The sequence below is a fragment of the Diuraphis noxia genome, unplaced genomic scaffold (assembly GCF_037042655.1).
Source record: "Diuraphis noxia isolate RWA-SAM2 unplaced genomic scaffold, SU_Dnox_SAM2 contig0005, whole genome shotgun sequence".
Lineage (NCBI taxonomy): Eukaryota > Metazoa > Arthropoda > Insecta > Hemiptera > Aphididae > Diuraphis > Diuraphis noxia.
Genome location: NW_028301715.1, coordinates 18,683,200 through 18,700,360, shown reverse-complemented (window position 1 = coordinate 18,700,360; position 17,161 = coordinate 18,683,200). Strand labels below are relative to the sequence as shown.

General features: G+C 29.8%; 1 protein-coding gene and 1 pseudogene across 3 annotated transcripts; both read right to left on the bottom strand.

Annotated features, from left to right (window-relative positions):
• Positions 1-890: 890 nt before the first annotated feature.
• LOC107171377 (uncharacterized) lies at positions 891-14,857 on the bottom strand. 3 transcript variants are annotated; one of them, XM_015521616.2, is made up of 10 exons: positions 14,714-14,857; positions 14,313-14,593; positions 13,835-13,913; positions 12,372-12,561; positions 11,012-11,177; positions 10,649-10,910; positions 7,752-7,870; positions 7,547-7,678; positions 2,242-2,376; positions 891-1,282 (listed from the first exon to the last, which is right to left on the bottom strand). In XM_015521616.2, exons 2-10 carry the CDS (start codon positions 14,529-14,531, stop codon positions 1,058-1,060), a joined length of 1,527 nt encoding a protein of 508 aa, XP_015377102.2. In that variant the 5' UTR covers positions 14,532-14,593; positions 14,714-14,857; the 3' UTR covers positions 891-1,057. The 3 variants fall into 3 exon arrangements, 2 of the variants coding, with proteins under 2 accessions (XP_015377102.2, XP_015377110.2); XM_015521624.2 differs by having other exon boundaries at positions 12,372-12,516; XR_016191841.1 differs by lacking the exon at positions 891-1,282 and adding an exon at positions 3,805-4,054 and having other exon boundaries at positions 2,243-2,376.
• Positions 2,385-3,583, bottom strand: LOC149055012 (uncharacterized; annotated as a pseudogene).
• Positions 14,858-17,161: the final 2,304 nt, after the last annotated feature.

Here is a 17,161-nt window from a genome sequence, read left to right as displayed (position 1 = left end):
ACATAAGATTAAAAATAACGTTAACGTATATTATACAGGTCATAAGTATTATTAAAATTTACTCCTATTTTAAGGACAAAAAAATTCTTATATAAAGTTTCTAATCTTTCATTAAAATTAAAATATAAAACGTTTCCATGTTTAATGTTGTGATATACATGCCAATTATATTGTTAGATATTAGATAAGTATTTTGTATTATACAATAACCATAACTATTATTATGTATAAATTTAGGAACGGTGTTAATGCCCTGATATGTCTAGATCCATTGGGGCATGAACGAATCACGAGGTGACCGAAGCATGGATATAATAATTGTGACGCAGATGTTGTGGTGCGAGAGGAATCTTTTTAGTATAGAGGTGGTTTGAAGAATTTCGAATACGACAAAACAATAATATTATTCGAGCATCGTGGGTGGCAAAATGAAACATGGTTAGAGTCTTGTAGGTATACATTACTACGAAATGTCTTAAGATGTTGACTATGATATTCTGTTGGTTTGGCGTGCGTTTTGTCCTCCGGGGCTCACTAATAGTGTTCAGCTTATCATCTATTTTATATAATGTTGAAAATTGAAAAAAAAACAAATAATATAAGACATTGTAAAGTAAAATAGTCAACCACGAAATTGCGGTGTATTGAGATGGCAGACTTGATGGAGCGTATTTTTCGTTAGTCAGTGTTTCCAGACAAAATATGTAGATGTATCCGACGGTAGTAAGGTCAGGTAGGTTAGGTTAGGACACCTATAAACTCTGCCAAATTATTTAATCGAATATGATTATGCTGTAGGTAATTATTATTGGATACCTTTGATATAATACTGAATTAAGTATAAATTGATTGTATTTTGTAAAAATTATAGATTAAATAATTCAGTAAAATAGACCTTGTAAATTATATATATTTATAGGTATATATAATATATTAGTTATATAACAAATCAAAAATAATATACAAAATTTTTATCAAGAACTGTCACAATTAAACATAATATTATTATTTAAATAATATTAAACGTGTTGTCTCAATGGTAAGTAAAAATAAGACGCTAAATGTTTGTTTTCGAGTTGTAGTAATGTATTGTAGAAGGTGGTAGGATCCATTGCGACGCTTTCAGTTCAATAAGATGCAAGAGGGTCTTTTTTACATGTGCCGAACAGTCTTGTGTCAGCATTACGTCCCTAATGGATACGTACAATTGTTTTAACGTGTCCGGAAATTCTTGTTCCAAGTCTCGTCCAATACCGTCCACTAAGTTAAACAGACATTCGGCCTGAAAAGAACAACATAGTTTTATTTAAGTTGACATTCTGGCATGAAAACAGTAAGATTTTTTACCCAACGAATAAAATTTTATTAACATTTATAGAAAAAAATCAGAAAATTGAAATTGTCTATAAATTACTTAAAAAAAATTAAATTATTTTGAAAATTTTATCAAGAACAGAAAAATTCCAGTTTAAATAATCAGTGAAAATTGCATGTGTCTACAGTAATTTGTTGTAGATTTACACCAATATTTAAAATCGATTTTCTCAAAAACTAATTTTGCGTTCAAATTCTCGTTTTAGGTTAATTTTTTTTTTTTTTTTTACCGAAACTTTTGAAAACTAATTACCTTACTTAATTTAAACTCCCAATATACCAACTAGATGTACTTTCCAACGGAAAAGCTACTGAAGTTGAAAATTGATACATTATTTTGACAACTTATCGTGTACTGAGACACACTCACACACCCAAAAAATAATAATAATACACGTATCATTGTAAAACCAATATATTTATCGCTCCACTCAAAGTCTAAGATCAGTTGAAATAATTGAAATAATAAAAACTACTTATGTGGTAACTGCAATAACTACTGTGGACGCTATGAAAATATAATATGTGATATGAACATTATCTATTTACTGTCTACTGTATAAGTACTTCTACTGATCAAAACAGATTGCATTTCTCATTAATTGACTTCAATATTTAATACTATTTGGATATTTTTCGAACCATTTTAATTAATTGCATTAACTGGTTTGTTAAAATTATAGGTACTACAGTTTAAAACTATTTTAATAATAATGTCCCTTCAATTATAAGAGATGCACCCTTATTGGCCTTATTTCCGGCGTTTTTTTTTTAAATAGCTATAATAACGACTTTAACTTATTATTTTTTGTATAATGTTAAGTTAATTATGTTTTCAAGGTTCTTATCATTTAATTTTTTTATTACTTCTTCAATCGTGTTATTCTCCTTGTTTGGCGTTAAACAGTGTTCGCAAATTTTAAACAATAACATTAGCAGAGCTTGTTTACGAGAGTATACTTCTTTTTCCATTCTGTTTGATAACATTTTATTTTGTTTCATCTGTAAACAATAAATACAAAGAAAATTAGTCTTTGTATAGGAACAAACAATAAGTCGAAGACCGAAGTACAGTGCTATAGACTAGCGTCCCGGCTACAACCAGTTTGCCCACATTTACCTTTTTTACAACTAATTTGCACACAATTTTTGAACAATAGAAACCATTTTTCAGATTAAAAATACCACGTATAATGTGTTCATAATCCACGTACCTCTCAAAATTTTCAAATTTGTCATTACTGATGGTGAAAAGTTATTATATTCTAACAACCTTCACCATTTATAAAGGCATAGGACTTTCTGTCTAATTATATTCTAGTGTCATAGACTGGCGGGTTTAAAAATGTTGTTTAAGCTATTTAATTTGGCATAACTGTCTTAACAATAGCCATTATTTACAATTTTTTCGATTAAAAAAAAAAAAAGTGACCATTCAAGTCATTATTATTATAATAAAAGTATAAAAATATAATAAATAATTTAATCTCCTACATATTTATTATTTATTGGTACGCGTTTGCAATAAAAATGTTAAAATGTCAATTGTAGATTTGTAATCATAATATATTTTTTTCCATGTAATTTTGTTTTTTAATATTTCTTTTTTTCTAGTATTTTCTTTATTATTTTTTAATGAATTAATTTTTAAATCGGTATATACTTGGATTTCCATTAGTACTTGTATAACTTGGTGAATGTGAGGGTTGTAAGTATAAAATTGACTGTTGAAATGCATATGAAAATTTTCAGCTCCGTTTGTTGTTCTTGGGCTATTGTCAGGTTCACCAGCCCATAATTCTGGCCCAAAATTAGTATCCGAATCAATATAATTATTGATATATAATCAGAAAAATCCATACTTATGTTATATGAAACTATTGAAATTATTTCGGTAAATGCGTCTGGAACATCATTTGGGCTTAAATAAGGTAAACCGAAAAAGTATTTCAGCCATCTATTCCAATCTTAGAATCATTTTTCGAGTATTCTTTTAGTATTCTTTTAGTAAACTTTTATTTTTTTGAAAACGCCTGAACCAACTTTGTCCTAAATGGAATTTACAACATACTATAATTGTACATTGTGGAAAACTTTGAAGAACAACAATGTGTGCAGCTTTTTCAAAATCAGCATTAAATATTTTTACATTTAATTTTTTTCCTAAAATTTCCATTGACAAGTTCATTATGGTTTTCCACACGGGCACATACGTTGATATTTGTTTATTTTACAAAAAACAGTATATTAAAGGTAAGTAATAATAATTTGCATAAACATGAATTGTATACAATTATATGAAATGTTTTGGTGCATGCGTAAAAGTTCCATCACCAAATACGTGTTCATTATCATTAAGCACTTCTAAGTTGTTTTTACAGGTAAATAAAATAACAGAATTATCGTCACTTGAAAAACAAAATTGATTACCTTAATGCAACAACGTTTGTTTCATTGATAAAAGTTGCTTTAAAAACTTGTTAAAGTTTAATGGTAGTGTGGGAAAATGCTTTTTTCGTACATCATACATTTAACGACGGATCAGTTACAAATCAACATGTTCCATGTTCTCAGCAACATCAGCAAGCAATAAAGATTGAAGCTTGTCCCACAACTCCAAGCGGCTCATGTACTCGGCAAGCATGGTAATCGCGATTATAACATTACTGATGGATAACAACTGATTAGAAACCACAAAAAAAAAAAAAAAAAATGTTTTTACATTTTATACTTTAAGATTATAGGGACATTCTGTAAACCCAAAATTGTAACTACAAGCTGGTTTTTATTGTTCACAATTTTGTGCGCAAACGAGTCGCCTTAAATTTAAAAAATATATTATTATGTGCACAAACGAGTCTTAACCAGCGTCCCATATCGCTTAGTTCACGGTTAACTAGGTACCTAGTACATATATAAATACCACCTGATTGGAACATCATACCAAGGGGACGGTTAAATTAAATATAATATTAATAGTAGATCATGGGATGCATAGGAAGGTGATGCAATACTTAATAGTCGTAATTAAGCGATTCGTGGAAATATATAACACAAAAAAAGCTATAAACATGTAAGCTATCGGATAAAAAGGGTATTATAGATAGGCATTGTGTATATATAGGACCACGACGAACAGATTGGCCAACAAATCAATTCGCCGACACACTATTTTGCGAACATCCAATTTATATTCATTGAAAGTCATTTAAATATACTTAAAAAAAAAAAATTTGAATTTGTATAAATCACGAATATTGATCAAGTCAACTACCAAATTATATTTAATTCAAAATGAGCTTCTGTTTTTTTAATGAAAATAAAACATTATTGCGTCCAAGTACTCAAAAATACAAATCTTATCATTTTGTAGCCTAAAATGATATTTTAAAACGTCATTAGAAAAATATGTATTATGTATTATAATATGTCTAAACGCTTTATCTTTCTTTTGCAAATGATAACCTCTCTTCTCATTTTTTATATAATTGTCAACACATTTATGATATGGTTAGAACTTTTTATTCTATTAACTCAGTGTATAAATTTATCCACAACTAAAAGTAATGGTCAACTTCACGCTCAAAATGTATTATAAACCAAAACATATTAAATTTAATATTATTAAATAACAGACGATACAACTTTCGTAGCAATGGTAACTAACTATCAACTGGCAAATGCCAATAATATCATAGTATAATAGTTTTATCAACATTTTGATTGAAGATTGTATTATTCTAGATTTCCACATAAAAATTAAGTTTATATTTTATAAAATTACGTTTTAGGCCAGGAAGATCGACGGTGGATGTGATGGCTAGGCTCCAGTCGATAATACAGAATGCTAAAGGACGTACCAGCGCGTCTAACAAGTGTGTTGGTATGCTTATCCTCGACGTCCAAAACGTATTTAAAAGTGCCTCCTGGGAATCCATCCTTAAGGCCCTCGAGAGGACTGCCACGCTGAAGTATCTCTTCAACATCATAGGTTATCATCGACGGCACGTTCAACGACGCCGAGGTGTACTGTGGCGTCCCACAGGGTTCGGTGTTAGGACCCGACCTGTGGAACTTGATGTAAGACGGCCTATTAAAGATAAGTCTACCCGAGGAAACCGAACTAATAGCGTTCGCAGACGATGTCGCTATCGTATGCACGGCCCAAGTGCCTTTATTATCGGAGGATAGACTTGGAGCCGCGCTTCAGGACGTCATTTGTTGGATGTAGAAAAACAGCTTAGAGTTAGCATTACACAAAACAGGAGCTATTGTGTTCACTAATAGGAACACACGAAACACGATGATGGTTGAATTTCCACCTCACAGCTTTGAATCAAGTCGATGTGTGAAGTATCTCGGGGTGTACTTCGACCCAAGACTGAAATTTACTCAACATGCCAGGGAAGCTGTGAAAAGAGCAATGGAAGCAGGAAAACATCTAGCGCAGATCCTGCCCAACCTTAGAGGGGTGAAGCAAATACTAGACGTGTGCAGGCGACAGTGGTCACGTCTAGGTTGTTATACGGAGCACCCATATGGTCGTCGACGATCACTTCGGAAGCGAATCACATTATGGAGGTTGTTTATAGAAGGTTTATGTTGAGGGTCGCCTGTTGCTATCGTACTACTTCTTACGATGCAGCTTCCGTAGTGTCAAGTATGCCTCTCCTAGACCTGCTGGCCGAAGAAAGGAGGGTGATATATAGTGGGATTGACAAAGGAGACGCTATGCAACTATTGACGAACTGCTGGCAACAGAAGTGGGACAAAAAGGCAGATGGACACATCATCTCATAAGCGACGTCGCAGCTTAGTACCTGAGGAAGCATGGAGAGGTCTCATTTCACCTCAGCCAAGTATAGACGGCCCACGGGTGTTTTGGGAATTACCTGAAAAAGTACGGCCTCAGTGTCACTGATGCTTGTGCAAAATGTAGAGAAACCCCGGACAGCCCAGATCACGCAGTTTTCGTGTGTGACGATTGGCACCGATGGAGGACCGAAGCGTGCGTATACCTGGAGGTGGTGGAAATATCAGCGGACAATATTATAGACATCATGCTCCAATTGAAGTCCTCATGGGATAGGGTTAACCAGCTCCTCACGAGGATAATGATGCACAGAGAAGAGGAGGAGAGACGAATGCAGAGAGGCGGTGCGTGAAACGGATCGGAGTTCGTGACTCCAGACCGGCTGGTCCAGGACACCGGGTCAGAAAGAAAGAAGAAGACATTTAGGCGACTTTTGGCGAGGAAGCTGGATTTTATGGAGCCACAGGCATACCTGAAGTATTCAATAATGTATTCAATGTAGTATATTATTTGTTGTAGGCCAGCGTGGCCAAAGTAGGAGGGTTAAAACCCTACATATTGTATTATGTTGTGAATTGTAAGGTCACAAACAAGGGGACGTGGGCGTGATCAACCACAGTTGTATTTTTGATCAATAAATGATGGAGACCAGGAAGAAGGAATACCAACGTAATTCCCTTCTGGTCTTCAGTGAAACTCAAAAAAAAAAAAATTATATAAGAGACTCCCGAAACGACTTGTATTCAGATTTGATTTGAACAAGAGCACCAGAGCACCTTCACGCTAGTTTGTTTTCTAATTAATTAATTTGTACTTAGAATAATTCGTGCAGCATAACATTTGGACTTAGAAAATAAACGAGTCAAATTGCATATTTTCTAGACACTTAGAATATTTTCATTTATCGAATTATTTAAGTCTCCTGTTTTGAATAAAATATTTTTACTTTTCAATTGTGATAATGAATAAAAGTACATCTATAATAACCTAAATAATTGTTCGAGTCTTTACAAGAGTCACCTTATTCATCATCCTTGGTTCCTGACACCTGTAGCCAACGAGATCACTACTACAGTATATGTTTTATATTTTTAGGTACTGTGTTTTGTAATAAGCGTCATCCAAACACTTAGCAGTTTCTACCAGAGCCTTCTCTGTTCTTCAATGTTTCTATCTTATCGCTACTCATGTCTTTATATACGTATATGATTTACATTAATATATATTTTAAACAGCATAATATAATATATTATATACATAAAAATTATTTTAATTAGATAATACGTGATTCCAACGAAAAATTGTGTAGCATAAAAATAATTTTTTTATATACTTTTTAAACGTCTAAGTTTTACTTACTCCTTTGTACATTTGTAGTACGAATGTAGCGTATGAAAAAAATCTGTGTCGTTGTAAAAGTTTCTCTCGTTTTACGAACCACAGTTGGATGGTGTTGATGATCATATTGACGTAAGTATCTCTTGTATCTCTCTATTACATTTAAAATTCTTAAAATTAATAAAAATCGTTAATACTTATCAGAATGACGTTATATGAAAATTACCTCAATTATGTGGAGGGATAAATTAACCGAAGGCTTCATAGCATCTTGGTTGCTAACCACGTATTCAATTATTTTCAATGCCAAAACCATCAAATCTTTTGTCGGTGAGTTTTTTGCATCTGTGATAAGAAATAACATTTATAATATGTGCTCACGCTCATCTTTTAAACTTGTATATTATAGACTAAGAAAACTCCCATAATTTAAGAAATAATAATAATTACTATTTTAAAATATTTAAAAATATGATTGACACCTAACCTAACCTAATGAGTTTATATTTTATACGGCTTACATTATAAATTGTCCAGAAAAATTAGATTTTGTGGATGGAAAACAACTCATAAGATTGAAATTTGGCATACTTTTTTATGACGTCGTCACAACAATGTGTAAAACTTTGACCTTGAAATGACGTAAGCGTCAGAGATTATTTAGGTCGAAAGTCATGGAAATATCGTTTTTTGAATATCTCTCTGGTTGTTGGTTGTGCGATAAGAAGTAAAAAATAAAATAATAAATTTTTCTTCTTTGATTTCTTGGTTATTAGCAGCAATGTTTTCTTCGGGTATAATATCCTAAGATGAACAGTCCAGTGGTTTATGCCTAAATATTTTGTCTGTAATTTTATCCAAATAATTCGTAGAAGATGCGTTGTCAGCAGAATATTGAATAAAAGCGCCTGTTCAAGTAATAGAAGATTGGGTTAAGGGTGTTTAACAAATGCTGCTCTATATAATAATGTTTATTGTATATGTTTGAAAATCCTAGAAAAGGCAAAATATTCGGTTTACGGTATACGTTTATATCTAAATCTTTGAAAAAATGCTGATACATCAATAAATAATTGGTACAAAATTGATCGTGGGCGAGTATATTTCATTATAGCATGACTTATTACTGTACATTTAGTTTTCAGTAAGTTGATATTAGATTCTGAACGAAGTGATGAATGAATTGATTTTACAATGATGTGTGTCTGTGTACAGCATAACTAGTCGAAAAAATGCTTCGATTTCAAACTTTGGGGGTGGTTTCTGATGTAAAAATGAATATCCTTGGTGCATTATAGAGGTCAAAAGTAAACATTTTCCAACAGTTTTCAAAAAAATCGAGAAAAACAAAAAAAAAAAAATGACAGAAAAACGGGAATTTTTACGCAAACCCAGTTTTCGACCAAATCGATTTTTTTATATTATGGTTGTAATTCAAAAACTAATAACTACAAATACTTGAAATTTTCACCAAATGTTTATGTTAGTGATATCTATATACAGTTTAATTTTTAAAAATTTTTGACTTTTTTTGAATTATTTATAGACCACTGAAATCGTCGACTTTTTTGAGAATTTTTTTTTTGAAGTGTCGGTAAAAAAATGTTGGACAACCAAAAAAACATGAAAATTTAATACAAGGTTCCTTATGAGTCGTTCTAATTGTAGCTAAAAAAAATTAAAAATTGTTAGTCACAATTTTTTTTTATAAACGTTTATAGCTTAAATTTTTACGAAATCTGTCGAACACGCGAATATTTGCAAGTAATTTTGAAGTTGAAAAATCATAAAATTTGTTGTGTTCATAACTAGGGATTAAAAATACAACACTAAGTTTTCCATAAGTTTTTCTTCAAGTATAGCTATAGAGAAAATTCGAAGCATCATTATAGGAAAAATTTTAAGTGCGTTTGAATTTTAAATTTTTACGAAATAACGTAATGATAACGATTTATTCTCAAACCAGGTATATGTATATCTATAATAATATAAAGTATTATGAATTATGATAACAACATGCAATTTTTTTGGAAAAATTGATTACCCATGCCTTATTCAAAATGCGTCCTAATTGAAAAATAATGTATTTGTTTCAAAATAGAATATATGCCAATATTTAAATATAATATATCCTAGACTGACAAATCATCTCCGTTCAGAATCGTTTTTCGTATACAATACCTATCATTGCATTCAAATTTAATCCCATCCATTACAGTAACCTACTGTACAGCAGATCGACATCCACGACTTACCCGCTTTTTTTTTATATTGTTATTATTAAAAAACAAGCTTACAAAGAAATTTTTTATCGTACGACTAACAACTAGCAAGATATTAAAGGCGACCATTATCATGATGTTTGACCTCGGATAACCATTTTGATTATGATTATGATTATTATAGTAACTTTATTTATGATGACGTTAGAAAACTGAATGCCTAAATTCAGTTTGATGGGATTTTTACCATACAAAAGCGTAATTTTCGTCTTATTTTACGGTAAACGGAAAACTGGTACAGTCTTTATAAACGTGGAATACTGGTACGATCCAAAATAATCAAGGTGTCCCAAAGTTGTATGGGGAAATAAAATAGGAAAATATGAACAATTATTTTTAATTTTATTTTACCGACGATTGAAGGAAAACCACGAGTGACTGCGAGTCAAAATAACCATTTTTTTAATCCGTTTATAATTAAATATACACAATACCTTAACGCCTAAAAGTTCAAAAATAAAAATACTTTTCAAGACAATTTACACAACAAATGTAAGAGCTATTTTTAAATAATATAGCAAAGTGTGTAAAATAGTTATTATCGATCATACGTTTTATATTTTTTTATTATTTTAAATAGGTACTTACTACTTTGTATGTATTTTTGTTTTTAAAATATTATTCAAATTTAACTTGTTGACGATGGTAAATATTATCAAAACTATATAAACATTGTAAATATTTAAGGACCCCTGAAAATTAAATTTTGAAGAGTATCAGTATTCCGCATTTTTATTTTTAGTGTTATAAATTCTATAGACTGTGCCAATATTCCGAAATCTATTTTACTAGGCTAAAAGAGGTTTAATAGATTGAAGTGTTTAACTACTAATGTGTATACCTTTTACTATACGTTTGGCCATATCGTTTATGTCTTCGGGAAAACAATTTAAATCTTTGATACTAAATTCGTTAGGTAGACATTTCCACGAAGTACGGGTTTCATTGGAAGTAGTATGGTAGTATTTGCCATCTGGGCCGTTATAGGTTTTGGATCTTCTAAGACCGAAGTCATTCTTTGAATCCATCACGCATTTACTTGATTGGTCGTTCATTATAGGATTTGATTTTAGTTTATGGTCTTTGAATTGCACTTTTGGACCCTAAAATTGTTCTTAAATTATTTACACACGTCGTTATAGTTATTACAACTAATAAAATATCCATAGTAGGTAGTATACAAGTTAAGTACGAAGAATATTACCTGAGTATCTTTTTGTTGTATGCATTTCATCTGTTGGAAATTATTCTTATATGCAAAATTATTTTTGAAATCGTAACTTTTCTTTGGAATATTAGGTTTAATATCACCGTTTGTATAGAATGTCCTTGATCTTGACAATACCGTGTTAGTGCTGTGTCGAGTTTCTCTGAAAAAGTTGTTTGTTACGTACCATAATATCATATTAATGCGATTAAATATTATTTAGCTTTCTAAGTAGTAATATAGAAATAACATCGAAATAGTTATAACAATATCGTCAAATATTACATTATTTCTAATATGTATTGGTGGATAATGAATAAGTAGGTAGGTACCTATGTTTATACCTACTCGTGTTTATTATATACGTAGGATTTTAGTAGAGCAACAGATTAACATTTATCAATAAAAATAAATTTAAACCTTGTCGTTTAACGAATATAGATTTTACAATGATGTGCATTTATTTCTGACATTGTCTTTTGGGGGTAACAATGCTTCTACTTTCAAATTTATGAGAAAGTTTTTAGTAAAGAATTGAATTTAGGTTGCACGATATGGGTTAAAAGTAAAATACCCACAGTTCCTTTCAAAATAATCAGGAAATATTGAAAAAAAATTAATGAAAATCAAGATTTTCATGCATAACCATTAAGTATTTGAAGAATTTTTTTTGTTTTGCAGATGTAACTAAAAATAAATGACTTTAGATATTTGAAATTCTCACCAAATGTTTATTTTATCATTTGTGTAGGACCCAGAATTGTATCCGAAAATAATTTTCTAAGTATTTAGTATATACATAATATGTATATACTAAATACTTAGAAAATTATTATATATAATATGCATAGTGCATATATTTATACACTAAAAAATTCAAAAATACGCTATACAAATTATTGTATGTTATAAAATTCGAACATTTAAAAAATTAACTAAAAATAAATAAAGCGAAAAAATGAAATTTAAATATTAATATTTAAAATGTGTATATATCATTAAATGTATAGGTATTAAATATTGCATGAGTAACACATAATGTTATAAAATGTGCTTTTAAATATTATCAAATTGAAAATTTCTACAATTGTCACGTAGCATGATGATACCTAATGATGCATTACTATAGATGATAACATTTTCAACTGTTTATGAGCTATTTCTAAATATTTTCAATTTTCAATTTTTCAGATTTTTTTCTGAAAACGTATATTTACCATAAAAAATTAAAAATTATCAAGGATACATACACATGATTTATTTTTAAGATATTTCGACTTAACTTATTATCGTTCACTATATTATATTTTGTAGAAAAATGTCTATCTACGAATTAAGGATAGTAAATAACACTCACTCTGGTTTTACATCATTAGCTATAGACTGAGGAGCGGTATTGGAACGTTCTAAGGAGAACTCTTTGGCGTGCACATTCAGCTTAGTGCTATCCTCAGATATGTTTGATGCATCTTGAATATTTTTTGATTTCTGTGGACTGTTGGCTATATATATATTATCACTGTTATTATTTATGTCACCTCGAACACCTACGTCATGCAAAATTCACGCCGTCAATAAAATTGGCTTCATGCTGAACACTCAAACAAAGTACCATTTATATTAACTATAGAAAAATATAAGAGTACAAATTAAACATATTAATTTCTTAGTACAGATATTACACCTAAATAATGTTAGAAAGTTAATCAATTTTATTTCGGTTGAATGTCAGTGAAAGTTTTTTATTTAAATAATTAACAAAACAAAGTTATTTGTTATAAAGTTATAGGTAATCATGTCGTTTTTACTTTGATTTGTGTGGACGTTGAGTCTGAAATTTTTGATAAAGCACGCTTGCTAAATAAATTATTTGTTTTGTCTAAAAGTAACATTCATAATAAAGCTGAACTTTTAAAGAATTCCATATTTCATTAATTTTTTTTGAAAGTAATTTATTGTATTCACGAATCCGTGTGAAATGAGAAATGAGAACTGAAATTTATGTTTTAAACCAGTGTTGCCAATTAAATACTATTATTTACGTGCATCATCGTGGATCAATTAATGTCTGTTTAAGTTGAAATAATTTAAAAAGTGAGATAATAACTTTCAAATCTCATTAACATGTTACACAACTGTAATGATTTGATTATCTATCAATAAAAGTAATCAAAAATCTACTATTTAAGAAATGCGAAAAAAACGTATGTCTAAATACCTACCTAACTTTTAAATTATAATATTACTATTGAAACTTCTATATTGATGTACCTAGATATTAATTAATCAAAAAAATTAAAATTCCAAATTCCAAATAATTTAAATATGTCTATGTTTATATTATATGGAATCATAGATAACTAGATAAGTACTTGGCGTTTAACTTTAAAATTATCACTCTGTATAATATTATGGTTTTAATCGTTGTATAGTTTACAGGAGTTGGTGGCTACAATAATTAATACCTATACTCTATACTGTTTGCATGTATACAAATAATACAATAAAAGTACGTTGAGTGAGTGGGATTTAAACAGAACAAAATTATTATAGTATAATTCTTAATGCATCACGTCATATTGAAGCAGATACGACAATGAAACCGTTCCAATGAGGTAGATTTGTTAGTTGAACTAATACGAATTGAATGTGTCACATAGCAACAAATTAAAACTTTAAAACACGCTTGTCAATCCATTAAAATGTATTAAAATGTATTAAATTCAACACTGCAGTACACGTTATACGATTTGTACGATGAACACATTTTCTTATACATATAATATATATTCTAATATTATGCAGATACTATATACATACTCGGTGGACGATAAATCGCAAGCGTGGGATGTTTCTTTTGTCCTAAAATACTGCTATTACTCTTATTCAAATAGCCTCCCTAACCAACAGAGAAGACAAGAATTAAAATTAATAAAAATATATTGTTAGCATAAACGTTAATAATATCATACAATTTGTTGTATTAATATTACAATATTCTGTACTGCGTGTTATATCCGTATACTTATACATAATATAGTATATTTATAAATAGGTACATAATCATATTTTATACGAGATTAGATGTAAGTTTTATACTAACGAGAAGAGAATAATAATAATTAATAATAATACACAAATATTGTTACGTATTATTATGTCCTCAAGTGGCTCGAGTGTAGTTCGGTTTATCAAACTCTTTAGTGTCGTTTGCGCTGAACACAATATAATTATTATAATACGTAAGTTAAGTATTTAAGTTAAGTATACGCATAACAAAACGTTATAACAAGCAAACCTCTTGTTTGTTGTTATGAAAAGCAGCGGACGAATTTTGCGGGCTGCAGTTGACAAAAAAACTCCTCTGGCGGTTCAACTCGTTTTCCAACTGTTTTTTGGTTTTCGTGTTTGACGGTTTACCTGCTGTAATCCGTTTGTACTTTCGGAAATTATTATTTCCAACATCCCCGATGTCACTATTGATATTGTTTTTACCCTGACTGTTATTGATATCCATATTTCTTATTCTTCAATCCTTCATCCGACAACTACTTGTATGCGTTAGTTTAACACCCGTACCTGAATAGCATAAGGTTTAGAAGGTAAAACAGTATGTAATATTGTAATGTATTAATATATCTTGTAAAAATAAAATAAAACTAATACATAGCATAGTAATACTATATTATGACTACGTACTGTGTATAAAAAGTAGCAGTCGGAACACGAAAAGTCGAGCGTCGAGTAATTGAGCCAACGCAACACTAGTTATCGACATCGTCGTCGTATAATAATATTAATACGTGCCAGCTAGTATAGTGAATTCCTACTCATTACAACCAGCCATGTATATATGTGTGTGTATGTGTATTGTATACAACTATAATGTATACATATATATATATATATATATATAATATGTATTACTTACAAGCAGTATATGTTCATACAGAGTGTCTGCGGCGGCGCACTGTCAACCAATGCGCTACGGTGTTAAAAATAGGTGAGTGGTTGTACTTATGATGTACTGTGCATTATGAAAATTAAAAATCCTTCGAAGATTTTGGCATGTTTTTTTTTTTTTTTTCATAATCAATTCGAGATGAGAAACAGTATCAAAATCAAATATGCATACAAAAGTGCCAAAGGCACGCAACAACCATATTTACGATAAAGTTATGTGCATTTCGAGCACTCTGTTGCGGCAGTGCTATTGTACGAATGCCGTGTGTAACAAGAGTAAAACGTAAAAACATCACTTAACTTCGGTGCAGAGCATACGTCTATAAATAACTCCATGCGCGTCCGACGATTCATTCTGTACGCATTTCATTTATATTTGAAACAATTTTGTTCTATACTCAATTCGGTACACGTGTGCCACATTGACGCAATCGTTTAGAGGACAACACTATAGCCAAATGGGTATTATTTTTGCTATTTTTTTATTTGGAATGGGAAGGAAGATGCTGCTGGTTAGTCGGTACTGTTGATCGGGACGCGGGCGCTCGTCGAAACATCTTTTACAAAAAATCTTAATGGACGAAGTCATTGAAATGACTATTTTGCTTGTACCTACGGCCGGCATATAAATATTAACGACAGATTTGGTGAATCTACAATGAGAATGTAGTTATTGGAAGTAGACGAGTGTCATATTTTGATATGTAAATATAGTTTTAATAGAATTGCACTTGACAGGAAATCTATTATGTATAATAAACCTACCGACAAACGGATATTTTGTTCAAGTGCCAGCGATTATGGTATTAATTGAACTCATGTCAGAATCATATTATAATTTAACCCCTTCCTTAACTATATCACTAAAAATATTTATTTTTTAAAATTGACGAATATTCATTGGACAATCGTGTTTTAGATTAATGACTATATATAAATCATACGAATAAAATAAAATATAAATATATATATATATATAATAACGTAGTTAGTTAGTAGTATTATTCTAGTGATTTGTATGAATAAATGTGTCCGTTTTTAAATACAACGTCGTTGTCGTCTGCAGAATTATACCTATTATCTTTGGATTGTGTGTTAAAATATTAAATTGGAGTTTGTCGATTGCGTCCCAGACGCAGGTAAAAGATTTTTTGCCCACCTATTCCGTGTTCCGATTGCGTCCTATTGTATAGTAGGTCCCAGATAGAAAATTTGTATTGCTAAAATATTGATAAAATATTTGTTTTAAATATAAATATATTGTAGCATTATTTTTTTTAGATATAATCTTAATGTTTTTTTTATTGTGTAAATATTGTACCAAAGACCCGTGGCAGACAAATAAAACGTTGAAGGAACGTTAAAAACAATATTTTAATCATATTACATTGGAAATATTGTGACCACATTGGCCAACAAGATTGTAACAATTATCTGTCAATATTTTTAATATTGCTGAGACATGTTTATTTTGTTTTAAATATTGTAATAATTATTATACTTATTTTAATTATTAATATCAAAAAATAAGATATAACCATTTGCTTTAATGCACAATATTTTATTCAAATTCATATATTAAATATTCTTTGTTGGAACATACAACATCATATTATTATCATAATAGTAGGTAAAATAATAATAATAAAAATTTAAATTTCATATTTAAATTTCAATATATAGTAATCGAATAGTTAATACAATAACAAAAAATACTGTGTACAATATTGATAAACTAATAAGTTATTAAAATAATAAGTAATATTATTATGATAATCATAGAAATAGAAATACATTTTAAAATAATCTTACATAATAATATATTCATAGTTGGGACTTACAACATTATATTATAATAGTAGGTAAAATAATTTATTTATTTATTTATTTAACGCCAATCGGCAGTTTTTTTTTTTAAATATACAGTAATGAGAAGATACAGAAAAATTACAATAATAGTAGTGATTGCAGTTCACATTAAATCTAACTAAATATTTAGTACAACAAAAAAAAAACGAAAAACATAACATGCTAATGTAAAATGCAACTAAAAAACTAATAACTAAATAACTTATGTTAGTGTGTAATTCAAAGTATAAGTACGGGCCTAGGAGTTATTGAATAATCGAAGCATTCTATGCAGTGGATGGTTATGAGAGTAGTTAGAACGGTGAGAGGGGGCAA

Excerpts from the sequence above, each read along its gene's own strand:
- LOC107171377 (XM_015521616.2), bottom strand. The coding sequence starts at position 14,531 with ATGGATATCAATAACAGTCAGGGTAAAAACAATATCAATAGTGACATC. Across the intron at positions 13,914-14,312 it reads TTCATAACAACAAACAAGAG|GGAGGCTATTTGAATAAGAG; the intron begins GTTTGCTTGTTA and ends TCTGTTGGTTAG. Across the intron at positions 10,911-11,011 it reads TACAACAAAAAGATACTCAG|GGTCCAAAAGTGCAATTCAA; the intron begins GTAATATTCTTC and ends GAACAATTTTAG.